The 17687-nt window shown below is 33.5% G+C and overlaps 1 protein-coding gene across 1 annotated transcript; it reads left to right on the top strand.

The window, feature by feature from the left end:
• Positions 1–228: 228 nt before the first annotated feature.
• Positions 229–16519, top strand: LOC142350341 (uncharacterized). Its single transcript, XM_075402173.1, has 4 exons — positions 229–361; positions 1584–1757; positions 15159–15359; positions 16246–16519. Exons 1-4 carry the CDS (start codon positions 340–342, stop codon positions 16428–16430), a joined length of 582 nt encoding a protein of 193 aa, XP_075258288.1. The 5' UTR covers positions 229–339; the 3' UTR covers positions 16431–16519.
• The last annotated feature ends 1168 nt before the right edge of the window (positions 16520–17687 follow it).

Raw genomic sequence — 17687 nt, 5'->3', positions numbered from 1 at the left:
ACCGTCATTTAACCCTGTGATATATGATCTTGTTCAAAGTAATCTCGGGCAATACGCGTGAAGGAATCAAAGGCCGGTAGTTCCAATTGAATCGTTTCAGCGGAACATCAAAGGGACAAAGAGGACATTAAACGATCTCACCACTTGAGCAGAAAAATTGAACACAAAAAGGCGTAAAGTGTAACTGTCAGAACAGATGTGGCCAAAAATGTTCCGGAACAACGGTTTTCAAAAATTTCCGGTTTACGAAGAAAACTGTTCATTTTATCAACTTTTTGTGGGAAAGTTGGTTGCTGAGTTCTGGTTGTTGGTTGATAACATTTTGATGACAAGTACAGAATGCAGTTGTTCTTAGCTTTAGGTAGGTTATTTCCAATATTTTTCGCCCTTTCATTGTTTCGTGCGTGTTTGGTGATACAGTTTTTGTTCCCATACTCATCATCCCCACCTCACAAACGAGAGATCCTTTCAAGATCCTGCACTAACATTGTCCGATTTGCAAGAATTTTGCGAGATAATCGTGCTAGTTGCAAGAACGTTAGAACATAACCGTTGCTGTCTGGTATCTTAGGCAGTAGGCGTTAGTCTTTGTATGAATATTGAAAGACCTTGTTCAAAGATCACAGTTATATTTTTCCTGGTATTATGTAAGCTGATGGCTGAGTGGGTCAGTGGGTGTGAGATCTGAAATTTTAAACTTTTGGTATATCTTACAAGCGAATGAGATTTTTCATTAGACAATACAGTAGGAGATTAGATGACTAGTAAAAGGGTTATACTATTTCTGACCATTAAGTTATGGTCCATTTAAAACCATCCATTATTGATAGATAATAGAGAGCAACACCTACGATTGCATAATCATTGCGCTACCGTGTTCAGGATTTGTTCAATTAGGTTTTTTTTCTAACCAATTGAAACTTTGTTAACCACTATCCTGGAAAGTCAGTAGAAATTTCTGGTGCAAAAATTAGGTTTTCTGAACCCAAACTGTCAATCAACCAAATGGTATGGTATGAATTAATTTTAAATTAACAATTTTCAAAATCTAAAAACCTTGTAGTTTAGTTCATTTCCCTAGCTAGGAGGAATGCATATTTGCAAGAGGAATGATTATCTTGCAAGATTCTTTCGAGACGAATGGTTCTCCTGCAAGATCTTGGAGAACAATATATCGTCGTGCAAGATTCTGTCCTAATCAATAAGATCGTGCTAGATAATCATTCAATGCCAACTGGGTTTATCAAATTAATTTGTTGTATATACTTGTGGTGCAAATAATGTTTTTTTTCATCCTTAGTTGCCTAAATTTTACCTTCAAAGCGTTCCCTAGTCTGAAAAAAATGTTAGATTAAAAAAAGACCCGTAAGAAGACGTTGGACCAGATGATCAATGAAAAAACCGTGTGCCGACTTATGAACACACCAAAGTCGACCGTCCGATATTGCGTTTGAGAAGACATGAAAAGAGGTTAATTTTGGTCTCGATCATGTAGCCTCGCATTGAACATTTCTTACCAAGAATCAATTTAACTTATCAGAATTTTTTGTTCGTTTCGGAACTTTAAATCGTTTTCCCAACAGGTTCTGTTTGGATTTGTGTGGCCTTAATTGAAGCAAGCACCCTGAGAAAACCGGGCCAGAAATCACCCTCTGATGATAAGCTGCAATACAACGAGGCACAGGAGAACCAACAGATCAGTGCTCTAAATGGAGCCAGTGGAAAATCGTCTGGTTCTGGTGGATCAACAGGGGGAGGTTTGTATTCGTTACTTTTTTTGTTCATGGAATATCAGTTTTCTTAGTCAAAATTAAAGCCGAGTAATCATCAATGCCTAATTTAAAAAATCGCAATCATATCGGCCAGAAATGTCTGATCTCTAAAAATTTGCATTTTTAAATTTTGCTGATATCCCGCGTACAAGATTGAAGTCATCGACATCAGCACTGGGAAAGTGGACATCGACTTAGTAATCGAAACTAATTCCTAGAGTAATCAGACACTGCTTAAGCTTTTTTTATTGATTGTCAGATATGGATAACTTGCGATTCTGCAATTCTCCGAAAAAGGTATTGATTCAGGCTTTACAATAGTCAGACCTGGATTAATTTTGATTCAACTTTTAAACTAGTGTGACCCAAAATATGTTCTAAACCGTGTTTTTATCGTCTGAGTGGGGGTACCCCCAGACAAAAAAATGTCATCATATTCTACCCCGGGTCGAGGTGTCACCGCTAAAAATCTCTAAAAGATGTAAGATTTGCGGTGAATTCGAGTAAAAGTGTAAGATTTGCGTTCAATGCGATGAATGCGGTAAAAAAAACTTTTAAGCGGTGAAAAAATTTTTTTTCAGCGCTTAAGCGGTGAAAGAAAATTTTTCACCGCTACAAGCAGGATGCGATGAAAAAAATTTTTTCACCGTTACCAGCAGAATGCGGTAAAAAATTTTTTCACCGCTAAAATCGCAAATCTTACAAATATTCACCGCGCTAATTTCGTTGTTGACACGAATGAGGTAGAGGTTCGAACCCTTCTACGGCAGTTTCTTTTTTGTAAGAAATCCGGTGAATGCGGTGAAAAAAATTTTATCACCGCTAAATTCAACGCAAATCTTACAAAAACTCACCGCTTTCAGCGCATTCAACGCTAGAAGATGCGGGCGTTTTGCGGTGAAAAAAGTTTTTTTTTCACCGCTATTCACCGCTAATATTACATTATTTTCAAACCTCGACCCGGGACCAGCTCACCCCAGTTTGTCAGACATAGGTCCATTTAGACTTTAAAATTGTCATGCTTTAGCCAGTTCTAATTTTAGAAAGGTCAAGTTTGGTGCCGCCCGGGTCGAGGTTTAGCGTTGAATTTTCGTAAGAAATGCGGTGAAATGTGGTGAAAAAAAAAATTTTTACCTCGTATTTCTTACATCTTTTTGCGGTGAATGCGGTGAATCGCGGTGAATTAATTATTTTCACCGCGTTCTCAGTATTCTTACAAAAAAGAAGATTCCCCAGACGGGTTAGAACCTATGACCACCTGCATGCCTTCCACTGCTCAGTCCACTGCGCCAACTGTCACTTACATCTTAGCAATTTCTTGTGAATTTAAATCAGATTGAGTAACTTTTGGAAATCATATGCGGTGAATTTTTTGTAAGAAATGCAGTGAAATGTGGTGAATTATTTTTTTTCACCACATTCAACGCAATCACCGCATTTCTTACATTAATTTGCCATAATAGTCTTTGCGGTGAATTTTTGTAAGAAATGCGGTGAATTTGATTTGGTGGTGAATTTTTGTAAGAAATGCGGTGAAAAGCGGTGAATTATTTTTTTTCACCGCATTCACCGCAAACACCGCATTTCTTACGAAAATTCACCGCATTCACCGCATTTCTTACAAAAATTCACCAAAAAACCTCGACCCGGGCGAATTTCATTTCAAAATGGTCCGACTTGAGTATAGTCTGAGTTTGTAAGAAATGGGTGAATTATTAATTCTTAATTGTCCGACTTGCGTCGATTATGGTTTTAGAATTGCCACAATCTTGGTCATTTCTCATTTTAAAATCGCCAGACTTAGGAATCAATTCTTGTTCTGAAATTTTCAAAACGGGACCAAAACTTGTCTTTTATTTTATCAGATCTGGGTCAGTTTAAATCTACAACTTTCAGGTATTGTGAGCGGATAATTTTTCAATTGCCAAAACCGGTTCAATTCTGATTTTTAACTAGTCAGAAATATATGAGTTCTCAATATTCAGTGTCAAATTAATGTCATCTTTGATTTTAAAGTTTTCAAACTTAGATTTGGATCTACCTTGATGTTCCCTCAAATTTTGAAAATAAAATGGTAGAACTTTTATGATGGCCTATTTTTTAGTTCAGACAATTTTTGTCTTCTTTGAGGGAATCACAGAGGTGCATATATTAAAAAAAAATAAATTGGCACCAGTTTTTACCCAAAATTTAGAGCAATATAACCCAATTTTTTTCAATTAATTATAGATAAATCATTGTCAACATTCAATCAGTTTCAAAAACTAGCAATTTTTGATTGTATCTAAGGTTATAATGACAAATAGTTTATTGACTTGTCATTTTATACATCTCGAAATAATTGCGGTTTTAGAGGAAAAAATTCAGAAAAATTTTCAGCTACTGTCTAGCGTTTTAAATATTATTTCACACAATTCTCACCGTTGTCATCTGCTACTTTTCAATCGAATATTCAGTGTTTTGCAAAGTGTTGTTTGTGTCAAAGTGTTGGGAAGCAAAGGATAAATCGTTTGAGATCTATCTATAGTTGGATTTTTGTTGAATAAAAATTTTGAAGGAAAATAGAAAAAAATACAAAGATATTTCATAGAGAACTTGAAAAACTGAGAAAGGTATTAGATCGGCTAGGTATAACTTTTTAATTAATTAAACCTTGTCCAGCATTCATTTTTTCAGCATAGCAGTACTTTTTGCGCTACGTAGCGATTTCAAAAAGAAATCACAAAATTTTTTTCATTGTTATTAAAATTTTGATGGCATTTAATGTCATTGTCGAAAAAGTAGTTTCATATTTGTGCCAAGTGTAGTAAAATAGCCAAAAGTTGTTAGGAGCTGCTTCATGTACTACGCCGATTACAAAAACTCTCATTTCATATAGTTTAGATTTCATATGGGTGAGGTCTTTTATGTAGAATACTTTGAAAAGATTAATGATTTTGAAGTAAAAAAACTGAAAGCCAATTTTGTGGTATCGTTGTATTCACATTGAGTCAAAATAGATAGCAAAAACTATTTAGCTTAAGAGAACGAATAGCCAATGCTGCAGAGAGAAAGAAAACAAATTTTTGAGAGTTTTTGGTGAACTGCAGTAATTTTACTGCTGCTTTTACTATTATCCTGTTTTCCACGTCAGGTTTTTAACGATTTTCACTAAAAATTAGCAAGTACAATTTCATAGTGCTCGTGTCACTGGTGTCCATTGTTTTTTAAGATGATTTTTTGAGATTCTGATGATGATTCTTAAGATTCTGATGATTTTTTGGCCAAAATAAATGTATTGAAAGACCTTCGATATTTTTGAGTTCTCGTTCTTCTATTTGTGTTTTTATTCTGTTGATTGCGCACTTATCAGTAATGATGACAATATGTGTTTTGAAATACGGGTTTGGAAAATTTTGCGGTAGATTGTTTTGTCTCATGGAATTTGTGTGCTTAAAAATATTTATTAAAAAATTATATACTTTTTCAATTTTGTTCAGACCTGCTTTTACTAATTTGCTTTTCCTTCTTCTGTTGCCGACAGCAACAAATCTTTTTCTGTTTTTTGTCACCAAATCAGAAACTTAGGATTTCGACTTAAAAAAACTATGTCTTCTTTAAGCCAATGAAATTTACTACTGTGTTTCAAAAAATGCATCTTTTAACTGCTTTCTGATATTGATTAGCTTGTCCTTGTGTACAAAAAAAATTAAATTAAAGAACTCATGTGCTTTCTGAAAACGAATTAAAAGTTTTTTACCCTCACAAAACGTAGCGTGTTATTCGATCACTGATAATTATATGTTCAAAGAAATAGTTGCAAATTTCATATGTTGGCGGCTTATCTGAAAGTAAAAAACAAAAAACATTCTCTTGGATTATAAAAACAAAAAACACAATAAACAAGAGCAGTATTTTCTTTTCGACACAAAAAACTATCAATTTAAATTAGTAAAACTAACTCAATGATTGATTGTTTCCACAAAAAGGAACGTCTCTCAAAATTTGAAGAAGGTAATTGAGCTCTTTATTACTTGAACCTGAAAATCCTCATTGCTGCTCCAAAATTACTCTGATACGTTTTCTTGTAAGCTTTATATCTTTTTTAATTTCTTTAAAAAAATCAAATTTTACATGTTTCTCAAAATGTGAGGCGACATCTGTTTTTGAAATGCCAAAGCATTTCTTTTTGTCCCTCATTTCCAGTACCATTAATTTTTTGTTGCAACAATTTTTAATGACAACTCATATGTGATTGTAGTATTCTCAACCTTAAGTGTGCCTTAGCAAGTAGGCTGGTTGATTTGATTAGATTTGTTTTTTTTCTATGGAAAGTTTTTCTCAACGGTGAAATTTCATTAGCCTTATCGATAACAAAGCACTAATGCAATAGAAAACCAGATTGACAGAATAGTGGTATAGTTGTTCTTTTTATGGAACTGTAGTAAGTTTTTTTATGACAAGGCAGGTTTGACGAAATTGATTATGACAAATCAGTAGTGAAATAATTAATTAGAATTAGTTTATGACAATTAAGACAAAAAAATGCTTGTTTCCGGTATTGTACATTTTTGGAACGAAAATTCATGGCTACTAAAATTTGAATTCAGTAGGGTTTGGCTAGATGCAGGTAGAGTGAGTCCACTGTTTCTCGAAAGCCTCCGGATATCTAAATTTTCTTAGGATTTCTAGAAGTTTTTTAAGTCTGCAGCCACATTTGCAAATTCCTTGATTTGAGAAAAATTGTGAGTTTAAAGAGATTGGTTTTTGGCTCGGAAGCCAACAATTTGACACTTGAATTACTAAAAATCTTCCCTTTCTTCAATGAATTTAGACATATGTTAAAGAAGAAAAAAAAGCCGTCAGAAATGCATAAAATATTTATTTTGAAGCTTAGTTGGCTTATGTCAAGTAAAAATACGTTTAAGCAACGCCTTTTAACAACTTTACTCAAAATACTGGCGGTCAATTCTGTCGTACCATTTCAATCATAATGAGACAGAATTAAAAGTAAAATTTTATTAGCAGAAGACAGCGAAAGACCAATGATGTATAGAGAAAGAAAACATATTTTGAGAGATTTTGGTGAACTGCAGCAATTTTGCTGCGGCTTTTACTATTATCCTGTTTTCCACATCGATGCTGGTTTCAATGGTGTTAATTACATCTTTTGGTTCTGATATCTGTTTGACTTAAAAAAAATTTTCGAAAGTAATTTTGATAATTTTGAGTTCTCGCTCTTCTATATATGTCTCAATTTGTTGATTGTCCACTTATCGCTAATGATGGCAATATGTATTTTAATACAAGATTTTGTATTAGGTAATTTTTTAATAGTGTAAATTTTGTGCTTAAGAATCATTTTAAAAAAAAATTCACTAAAGCAATCTCTATTTTATTTTCCTTTCGTCTGGTTGCAAAAAAATTATTGTTGTAAAATTTACGTCTTCTTTTAAGCCAACAAGTATCAGAACTGTATTTCAAAGATGGATCTCTCGATTGCTTGCTGATATTGATTATATTGTCTTTGTGCACAAGGCAAAAATAATTAAAAAGAACTCATGAGATTTCTAAATTTTTTAACGCTCACTCTAGGTAGCCTCTGATTCCATCAATCTGGAACTTATGTTCTGGAAAACAATTGAAATAAAAGGTTAGTTTTCATTGCAACACAAAAAGTTACTTTTTAAATGTGCTTAGTCTACTAAAGATAACTTAATAAAGCATTGTTTCCACAAAAGATCGTTTCTCAAAATGTGAAGAAGGCAATTGAGCTCTTCTTTTTTACTTGAACCTGAAAATCCTCATTGCTGCTCCAAAATTACTCTGATACGTTTTCTTGTAAGCTTTATATCTTTTTTAATTTCTTTAAAAAAATCAAATTTTACATGTTTCTCAAAATGTGAGGCGACATCTGTTTTTGAAATGCCAAAGCATTTCTTTTTGTCCCTCATTTCCAGTACCATTAATTTTTTGTTGCAACAATTTTTAATGACAACTCATATGTGATTGTAGTATTCTCAACCTTAAGTGTGCCTTAGCAAGTAGGCTGGTTGATTTGATTAGATTTGTATTTTTCTATGGAAAGTTTCTCTCAACGGTGAAATTTCATTAGCCTTACTCTCATACGTCTCCTTGTATACTTTAAATCATTTCATGTTTTTCAAAAACAACTAAAAGTAAATTTACTGCTTCTTTTACTATAATCCTGTTTTCCACATCAATTTTTGTTTCACTGGTGTTAATTGTTTTTTTATTGTGATATCTGCTCGACTAAAACAAAAGTTTTGAAAGAACTTTCGACATAATTGTGTTCCCGTTCTTCTATTTATGTTTATATTGTCCATTTATTGGTGATGACGACAATATGTATTTTAATACAAGATTTTGCAAAGTGTTTTCTCAATATAGGAGCCGGCCGACAACTGATTTGAAAAGCCAAATTTTTTGCTTTTTCCCTTCATTTCCAGTCCCAGTTTTTTTTGTAGCAACAATTTTGTAATGAAAACTAATTTGTGATTTGAAACTGTTTTAACCTTAAATGCGCCCCAACTCTTAGGTTGGTTGATTTGATCTGATTCGTATTTCGCACCGGAATTTTCCCCAAAATGGTGTAAATTCATTTGCTTTATCGATAACAAAGCAAAAATGTAATAGAAAAACAAGGTTGACAGAATAGTTGTATAATTGTTCGCTTTATGGAACTGTACTCAAGGACTTGTCGAGCCAGGGTTTAACGATTTGTCAAAGTAATTGATTCAGTTTATCTGCTTTTGCGTTTTTTTTCTAAAACTCAAAGTGACTTCTACGTGTCATTTCCTTTCAAATTTCTAGTGAATACTCAAGTAAATATTGTTGATAGATCAGATTATGGCAGGTTTTTGTTATAAAAATGCAGTTGTGACAAAATTATTTTTGACAAATCATTAGGGACATAGTTAATTGGAATTAACTTATGACAAAAAATTGTTTGTTTCCTGTGTTGTAACATTTTCAAACAAAATTTCAAGGCTCCTAAAATTTTGAATTCAGAAGGGTTTTGCTGGATGCAAGTAAAGTGAGTCTGCCGTTTCTATAATGCCTCTGGATATCTAATTTTTGTTAGGTTTTCAAGAAGTTTTTTAAGGCTGCAGCCACATTTGGTAATGTTTTCGACTTCCAAAAAATTTGAGAGTTTAAGTAAATTGGTTTTCGGCTCGGAAGACATCGATTTGACATGTGAATTACTAAAAATTTTCATTTTCAACAATAAGATATAGGCATAGATTAAAAAGGAATAATAAAAGCCGTCAAAAATGAATAAATAATTGAAGCTTAGTTGGCTTATGTCAAGTTAAAACTCTTTTAAGCAACACCTTATTTACAACTTTACTATAAAATTTGGCGGGCATTTCTGTGGAATCATTGTAATCATATTCAGTCAGAATGAATAGCAAAAGCTATTTAGCTTAAGAGGGCGAATGACAAATGTTGTATAGAGAAAGAAAACGTATTTTTGAGAGATTTTGGTGAACTAAAGTAAATTTACTGCTTCTTTTACTATAATCCTGTTTTCCACATCAATTTTTGTTTCACTTGTGTTAATTGTTTTTTTATTGTGATATCTGGCAAGTTGGCTTATGTCAAGTTAAAACTCTTTTAAGCAACACCTTATTTACAACTTTACTATAAAATTTGGCGGGCATTTCTGTGGAATCATTGTAATCATATTCAGTCAGAATGAATAGCAAAAGCTATTTAGCTTAAGAGGGCGAATGACAAATGTTGTATAGAGAAAGAAAACGTATTTTTGAGAGATTTTGGTGAACTAAAGTAAATTTACTGCTTCTTTTACTATAATCCTGTTTTCCACATCAATTTTTGTTTCACTTGTGTTAATTGTTTTTTTATTGTGATATCTGCTCGACTAAAACAAAAGTTTTGAAAGAACTTTCGGTATATTTGTGTTCCCGTTCTTCTATTTATGTTTATATTGTCCATTTATTGGTGATGACGACAATATGTATTTTAATACAAGATTTTGCAAAGTGTTGAGTAATTTGATTTTTAATCATGGAAATTGTGCGCTTAAAATTTTTTTAAAAAAAATTTCAGTTTTATTCAGATCCGCAATCTCTATTTTTTTCTTCTTTCGTCTGGTTGCAAACAATTCTTTTCTATTTGTTTGTCATCAAATAAAAAAAAGGATTTCAACTTTATAAATTTTACGTCTTCTTTGAAGCCAACAATATTCTAAAAAATGGACATTTTAATTGCTTGCCGATATTGATGATATTGTCCTTCTGCACAAAACAAAAACAAATAAAAGATCTCATTTGCTTTCTAATTTTTTCACGCTTGCTCTACGTAGCGTGCAACTCCGTCAATCTGGAGTTTATGTTCAGGGAATCAATTGTAAATTTCAGATGTTGGGTGCTTATCTGATAGAAAAAAATGGTCTCTTGGAGTATGAAAAACAAACAAACGCAATAAATAAAAACAGCTTTTCTTTGCAACACAAAAAGTTTATTTTTAATGTGCTGAGTCTACTAAAACTAACTCAATAAATCATTGTTTCCATAAAAAAGAACGTTTCTCAAAATGTGGAGAAGGTAATTGAGCTCCTTTTTACTTGACCCGAAAATCCTGACTGCTGCTCTATCACAGATTACCCCATACGTTTCCTTGTATGCTTTGTATCTTTTCATTTTTTAAAAAATCTCAGTAAACAATTGGTTCTGTTTGAGAGAGCCGGCTGACAACTGTTTTGAAAAGCCAAATTTTTTGCTTTTTTTCCCCAGAAACAATGTTTTAATGGCAAGATGAAAGTTGTGTGTGGTTCAAAAGTTTTCTTCACCTTAAGTGGGTTGGTTGATTTGATCTGATTCGTATTTTGCACCGGAATTTTTCTCTGAATGGAGTAAACTCATTTGCTCTATCGATAAAAAAGCAGAAATGTAATAGAAAAACAGTTTGACAGAATAGTTGTATATTTGTGGATTCGTTGCATATTTTTGTGGAACTAAATTCAAGGACTTGTCAGGCAGGTTTAACAATCTGCCAAAGAGATTGATCTGCATTTGTGATTCTTCGTTTCACTTTCCCAATTTCAATTTGATTTCTACGTGCCATTTCGTTTCAAATTTCTAGTGAATACACACATAATGTTTGTTCCTAGATCAAATTATCACAATTAATTTTTATTTATGACAAAACACTTATGAAATAATAATTATGACATATCAGTAGTGAAATAATTCATTGAAAATTTATATGAAAAGTAAGACGAAAAAATTGTTTGTTTACTGTATTGTAGTTTTTTTGCCGCGAAACTTTATGGCTACAAAACATTCGGACTCAGAAGGGTTTCACTGGATGAAGGTGAAGTGTGAATTGAATCTGGTGTTTCTCTAAAGTCTAATTTTTTAGAAGTTTTTTAAAGGTTGCCGCCACATTTGCAAATGTTTTCCACATGAAAAAATGGAGAGTTGGAGAAAAATTGTTATTTGACTCGAAGCCAACAAATTAACTTTGGAATTGCTAAAAATCTTCATTTTCTGCAAATAATTTTAGGCAAAAACCAGGTAAAGAAAGAATAAAAAAGCCGTCAAAAATTAATAGATTTTGAAATATAGTTGGCTTATGTCTAGTGAAAACTCGTTCATGGAGAACCTTTTTAAAAACTTTAATCAATATTTTAGTGGCAAACATTCATTCTTTCCGTGATTAAAAGGTCAATAAGGCATTTTATTTTCTCGAAAAACTCCGATATTTTTTATCTTCTATTTCAAATATCCGCCAAAAATGAGTAGCCTTTTGCGGAACAGCTTGTTGGCAACATTGTTTGGTGCTAGAACAAACGTTTCTACCATATCATTTCAGATACATTGATATGATAAAATTTTTGTTTTTAATTGCGCAATTGGGAATCCTCCCTGTAACGGAAACAAGAAGCGAACCTTACTAACACATATCTCTCTATAAATGTATTTGATCACCACTTTTTATCGCCACTCTTTATCTTTGTTTCATTTACAAAAAAATCTTGAACGTGAGAATGGGAAAATTGGTAGTTTGGCACTGATGCTAGAGACATTTTTTGTTACAAGTATTTCCACTTTGGATATCACTATGCATAATTCTTATTACTTGAAATAATGAAAATTCTCTCGGATGTCAGAGTAAATTGCCTTTATCTTAAATTTTCTTTGATCTACTTTTTTTCCGAATTTGGTAGTCGCCCCAATCATATTTGTTCAATAGTCTTGACAGACCTTACAAGATTCTTGCCAGAGTCTTGCAAAATTACGTTACTAGAATCTTGTAAGGTTGCGCATCATCCTGCAAGAAATTGTTTTAGATAAACTCACAAGTTTAACAAAAAATCTGTTCATTGTGAATTTTTTGATAATGTTTTTCTGATAAACGTTATTAAAAAATTCTCAATAAATGAGATGCAGAGAAACTATTTACCCAGATGACACAAGCAAAAATTTCTCACAAATATGAAAAAAATCGTTCCTTTCTCTGGTTTTTAGTCTCTTTTAGCTATCAGAAAACTAAGTGGGGAAAACTATTTTTTCAATAGTAAAAATAAGGACCACCTTTTGGTCGGAAATCATTGTTTTCGAAGCTAAAAATTTTTCATTTTTTTGAATTGATTTCCTCGAACATGTGTTTGTCTTCAATAATCTCAGCAAAAATATGTTTTTCTGTTATTTTGGTGAAAAATGTCTAACATAACTATTTCTTAAAAGTTATTATATAAATCTAACAATTCAATCAAAAACAGTTCAAAACATGGTTGTAATTGTTCTTTTCCCTAAAAACAATTTTTAATAGACTTTATAATAATTTTGGAATATATCGAAATTCATGAGCTACACAATAAAATGCAATCTTAGAGAAGTCTTAGTGAACATAAAAACTTGTTTTCAATATATTCAGCTTTACTCAAGAAACATTTGATTTTATGGATCATCTCAGTACAATACATGCATTATAGTGCTCAACGCTTAAAAGCATTGATGCTGAAGAGTCCATGAAAAGCAAGCCCGGGCTCAACGGCAAATCAAAATCAATACTGCCCACGTTTAACTGCAAGTGTTATATCAAAAATGATTCAGAGCTATGATCATGTCAGTTTTTACACTTGTCAGTCTAAATGCAAGTCTTGGGGATGCAGAGACTATTTACCCCGATCTTACAAACCAAATTTTCTCACAAATTTTAATAAATATTACCCTTCTCCAGTTTAAGTCTCTGTTAGCTGTCAGAAACGCAATTGGGAAAACTGTTTTGTCAATCTTATAATTAAAGAACAACTTCTGGTTGGAATTCGTCATTTTCAACCTATTTTTTTTAAATTTTTTTTTTCACTTGAATAATGCAAAATACCATGAAACATAGATGGCTTTTGTCTAGTACGAACACGTTTCAGGACACCTTACTAACCTTTTTATGAATGTTTTAGGTGCAAACATTCGTTCTTCTGTAATTAGAAGTTTAATCAGGCTTTTTATTACCTCCAAAAAACTGATAATTTCTTTAATGTTTTTCAAAATTAAGCTAAAAATAATTCGCCTTTCGCGGAGCAGCCTGATGGGAACATTGTTTGGTGCTGGAAAAACGGCTCTACCTTGTTCTTTCAGATACACTGACATGATATAATTTATTTGTCAGATGCGAAAGTGGGAATTTTCTCTGTCACGGACAGAAGAAGCGAACTTTCTCGTTTTATTTGTCTCTCTATATGATTCGATCATCACTCGTTATCAAGAAGAAAGCAGAATGCACATTTAGCTTTGAAACTTTTACATAAAATCTTGAAAGTGAGGATTGGAAAATAGGTAGTTTTGCACTGATGCTAGAGAAAATTTTGAGTATAAGCAGTTGTATTTTGGATATCACTGCGTTAAAATTTTTCTAGTAAAATTGTCGAAAGTTCTCTTAAAATATCAGAGTAAATTGTCTTTATATTAAATTTTCTATGATCTGATTATATTCCAATTTTCGTAGTCGCCCCAATCATAATCGGTTGATGATCTTGAAAGATCTTGCAAGATTCTTGCCATAATCATGCAAGATTAGGTATCATCCTGTAAGGTTTTCAAGAGATAAACTCATGAGTTTAGGAAAAATATGCATTTTGTATTTGATAATGTTTTTCAAGTTTTTAAATTGTTTTAACAAGCGTTATAAGCAATCCTTAAAATAAGGGGTTGCCAAAAATAATGGATTGTCGATTTATTCTGATCTTACAAATTTTATTTTCATCAAAATATAAAGAACTCACAACTTTCTTTGACTTTCAATCTCCGTTAACTATCAAAAACCCAAAGGGGAAACTTTTTTCCAATTTCCTCAGCTTTACTACAGAAACATGTGATTTTATAGATCATCTCAGTACAATACATGCATTATAGTGATCCACGCTTAAAAGCATTGATACTGAAGAGTCCATGAAAAGCAAGACCGGACTGAACGGCAAGTCAAAATCAAGACAGCGCACGTCTAACAGCAAGTCTTATTTCAGTAATAATTCAGAGCTATGATTATAACGCTTTTCACACTTGTCAGTTTAAATGCAAGTCTTGGCCAAGACGTGCAAGTCTAAATGCAAGTCTTGGCCAAGACGTGCAATTTTATATGCAAGTCTTGGCCAAGACGTTGAAGTCTAGATACAAGTCTTTGCCCAGACTTGGCACGTCTAAAGAACGCCATAAATGGTCGATAAAATATTCAAAAATAGCCAAAACAAAAACGTCAAAAATAGCAAAAAAACCCCGTCAAAAATTGCTGATTGAACGTCAAAAGTAGCCGAAAAAAACAATAGCCAGAAAGGGCGAGGAAAGGCTACCCCTGTTCACAATTTTTGCTCTGATATGAATGCTCGACATTTGGTAAATCTGAAAAATCAAGAAATATTTTGTTTCGGCTAAAGTTTGGCTCCAAACAGCTGAAAAACGGCTGAAAACGGCTCAGAAACACCTGAAAACGATCAAATGTGGGCTCATTTGACCATCCCAGGCCCCTTTGTATCAATTGGTATCAGTTGGTATTAGTTATCAGGCGCTCCAAGAAACTGCATACAAATTAATGCAAAAATCGTGGCATGTTACAAAATTTTTTGGAATTCGAAATTTTCACACGAACTTTTTGAAAATTTGGTTTGACTTGAGAATCAACTTGCAAGTGTAATCCAAGTCTTGGCAGACTTGTCAGACTTGCTGACTTGTTTTCAGACGTGCACAGTACTAATATGAGAATGTAAGCTGGCATTCAGACTGGCTCAGTACTGATCTTGACTTGCAGTTCAGTCCGGGAGTTAATTCAAAACTCTCATAGAAATTCTACTCCTCCTGGTTCTTCCGTTTTCCTCAACAAGGCTGAACTGTTTTCCCTAACAATTAGGGTTACCCATTCCAGGTTCACCTGTGTCAGTTAGTCGAAGTTCTAGAGGTGGAAAGAGCGCAGGTGGTACAGGAGGAGGAGGAGGTGGATCTTTGAGGGCACCAACTGACAAATCATCAGACCAAAGACACATTCAGTACAACGAGTACCAGGAGGAGACTAAGCTGAACGATTTATACTCGAAATCAGGAGGCGGGGGTGGGGCAGGGGGAGGAGGTACGTATTCTTGAGATTACTTATTACGTTTTTATTTAGAAAATACAAAGCTATCCAAACCTATGATGTCCGGGTAGTCTTTTCTTACATAACATATCAAACACCTTATCTGTTTCAAATCGTGACTGAGGGAAATTTATTTCAAGATCGCAATCGCTTTAAAGACGAAATACATGATCCTAAGTTTGATTTAAGAGTAAAGTTACTTGAGCTGAATAAGACATCAATTCAGGCCCTATTTCTCTTTTGTATGGTCTTAAGTACGTTATATAGGAATCCACGCAAGCAGGAGATCCGCTTATTACATTTTTTGAGAACTGTTAGAATTATTGATATTGATCAACCAGGGTCAATAGTAAGAAATACCAAAGAATGTAAAATTGCACTACTTTAAGACATAAAAAGAGCTGCTTACTAAGAAGAGCTTGTTGTTGCTCAAGACACAGGCTAATGTCCCAGACAGTAGTGACCTCTGTTAGGACCCAAGTGGCTCAAAAAGTTCTTGAGCTCGCCCAAGCCATATAATTTCAAGCGCAGATAGCGAAGGTGTGAGCTTCACTGAGCTGATCCGAAGTCAATGAACGCCCGCTAACGACTGTATCCTCTACGCGAGTCAGAAATATCAAAACATTCTCAGAAGCCTAGTAATCAATAATTATTTTTGATTCAAGAATAGTTCATATTTACACCATCCAAAAACAGAATCCGAAATTCTTAGTGGCGATCCAAATGCTAAAAATTACAGCAGAAAGGTTAAAAATTGCTGGGAATGAAAAATGATAGCAAAAACAAAAAGTTCTGAACAAATTCTTGCTTCCAACAAAATGTATTATTATTCCTTCAGATTTCACAATAACTGGATCATATTGAACTGTTTTCATTGCAGGTTCACCGGTGTCTGCTAGTCGCAGTTCAACAGGTGGTAATAAAGCAGGCGGAACTGGAGGAGGTGGAGGTGGAGGCGGCGGATCTCTGAAAGCACCAAATGACAAGTCCACCGTCCAGGATCACATTCAGTTCAACGAGTATCAAGAAGAGACTCAGCTGAACGAGATTTACTCCAGATCATAAAACTTGACAAAAATGCTGAACAAAATTTATTGAAAAATATTTCTTTGTGCGCCTACTTTGTCTCATAAAATTTATGATTTCCAAATTGGGATTGGTAACGCGAGTTGATAATGGTGGTAAATATATTTGTTCATAGATAAATTTAAAAAAAAAAGAAAAACCCGGGCTGACCAAACTAACCAATCCTTAAACAAACCATAACTGTCCATAAAAAGTAAATGGCGTACCATGATTTGTAAATTATTATGGTTGTCAACCTGGGAACATATTCATTTTTCTTGGGTATCTGGTCAGCTTCTTCGTTTTTTATTTTTCCTGCGGAGCGTATTCGTACAAAAAACTGAAGCCACCACCTAATTGAACGGTTTTTTAACCAATTTTGCTGGATAATACAACTTAAGAGGGGTACCCTAGCTCAAAATGTTAAACAGATAATACCAAAAACTCAGCTACTTTTCTTTTTCTATTCTTTTCAAATACAATATTGGAGTTAAGACCTATGTAGCACCATTGGTCCTACTAAAATAGCATTAACTTATGATACATCTCTTTTACTTGATTTAAAATTTGGGGAGCTTGCACAAAAATTTGGATTACATTTATAAAACATAACCGACTAAACGTCGGAAGAATTCCTCTCCAACGACTATTGGGAGCTCTAAAAAATTGCAGCCTGCTTCAGTCGGGGGGGGGGGGGGGGGAGGGGGAGCCTAAATAGGACTAAGAAGTTCAATAGTGGGCTTCAAATAACCACATTAGAGGTTAACATATACCACTATTAAGATTTAAAGTGAAAAATGGCACCAGTTTCGGCGCACTTTTCAATTGACTTTTAGTATTCAATTGCCGCCAATTGAGTTCAGCTGCTTGAAATTATGATTGAAAGAGAATTTTAGATCACGCGAAACGCAAAAAGTCAAGGGCGTAAAAGTCACTCGAAAAGTTAAAACCGTCAAGCGAAAGTTTTGCATAAAAAGACACGCGTTTACAATAATTGCTTTGAACTTCGTTCAAGAGCAATTAAAAATGTTTACGATAATTCTACCAAACAATTCTTCAAGTTGAATTCTAGAAAAAGTTGATCATAATCTTGTTTTAAATTAAAATTCAAGACGTGAGCCTAGAGATTGTTGCAATGACAACCCCCAAACTCTAATGAGGTTTTCATCTATAAGTCCGTATTTACATCATCTGATTATCCGTGACTCATTAACTTTTGGCACAAAATTTTTGATCCATAGGGGTCTTCTGTGAGTT

Source organism: Convolutriloba macropyga, chromosome 12, assembly GCF_964194025.1.
Source record: "Convolutriloba macropyga chromosome 12, txConMacr16.3, whole genome shotgun sequence".
Taxonomy (NCBI): Eukaryota; Metazoa; Xenacoelomorpha; order Acoela; family Convolutidae; genus Convolutriloba; species Convolutriloba macropyga.
This window is presented reverse-complemented; position numbering and strand designations above follow the sequence as displayed.

Bases quoted from the DNA above. Each gene is read 5' to 3' on its own strand.
- LOC142350341 (XM_075402173.1), top strand. From the start codon at position 340: ATGCAGTTGTTCTTAGCTTTAG. The intron at 1,758-15,158 runs GTTTGTATTCGT...TACCCATTCCAG, and splicing joins TGGTGGATCAACAGGGGGAG to GTTCACCTGTGTCAGTTAGT. The intron at 15,360-16,245 runs GTACGTATTCTT...TTTTCATTGCAG, and splicing joins GGGTGGGGCAGGGGGAGGAG to GTTCACCGGTGTCTGCTAGT.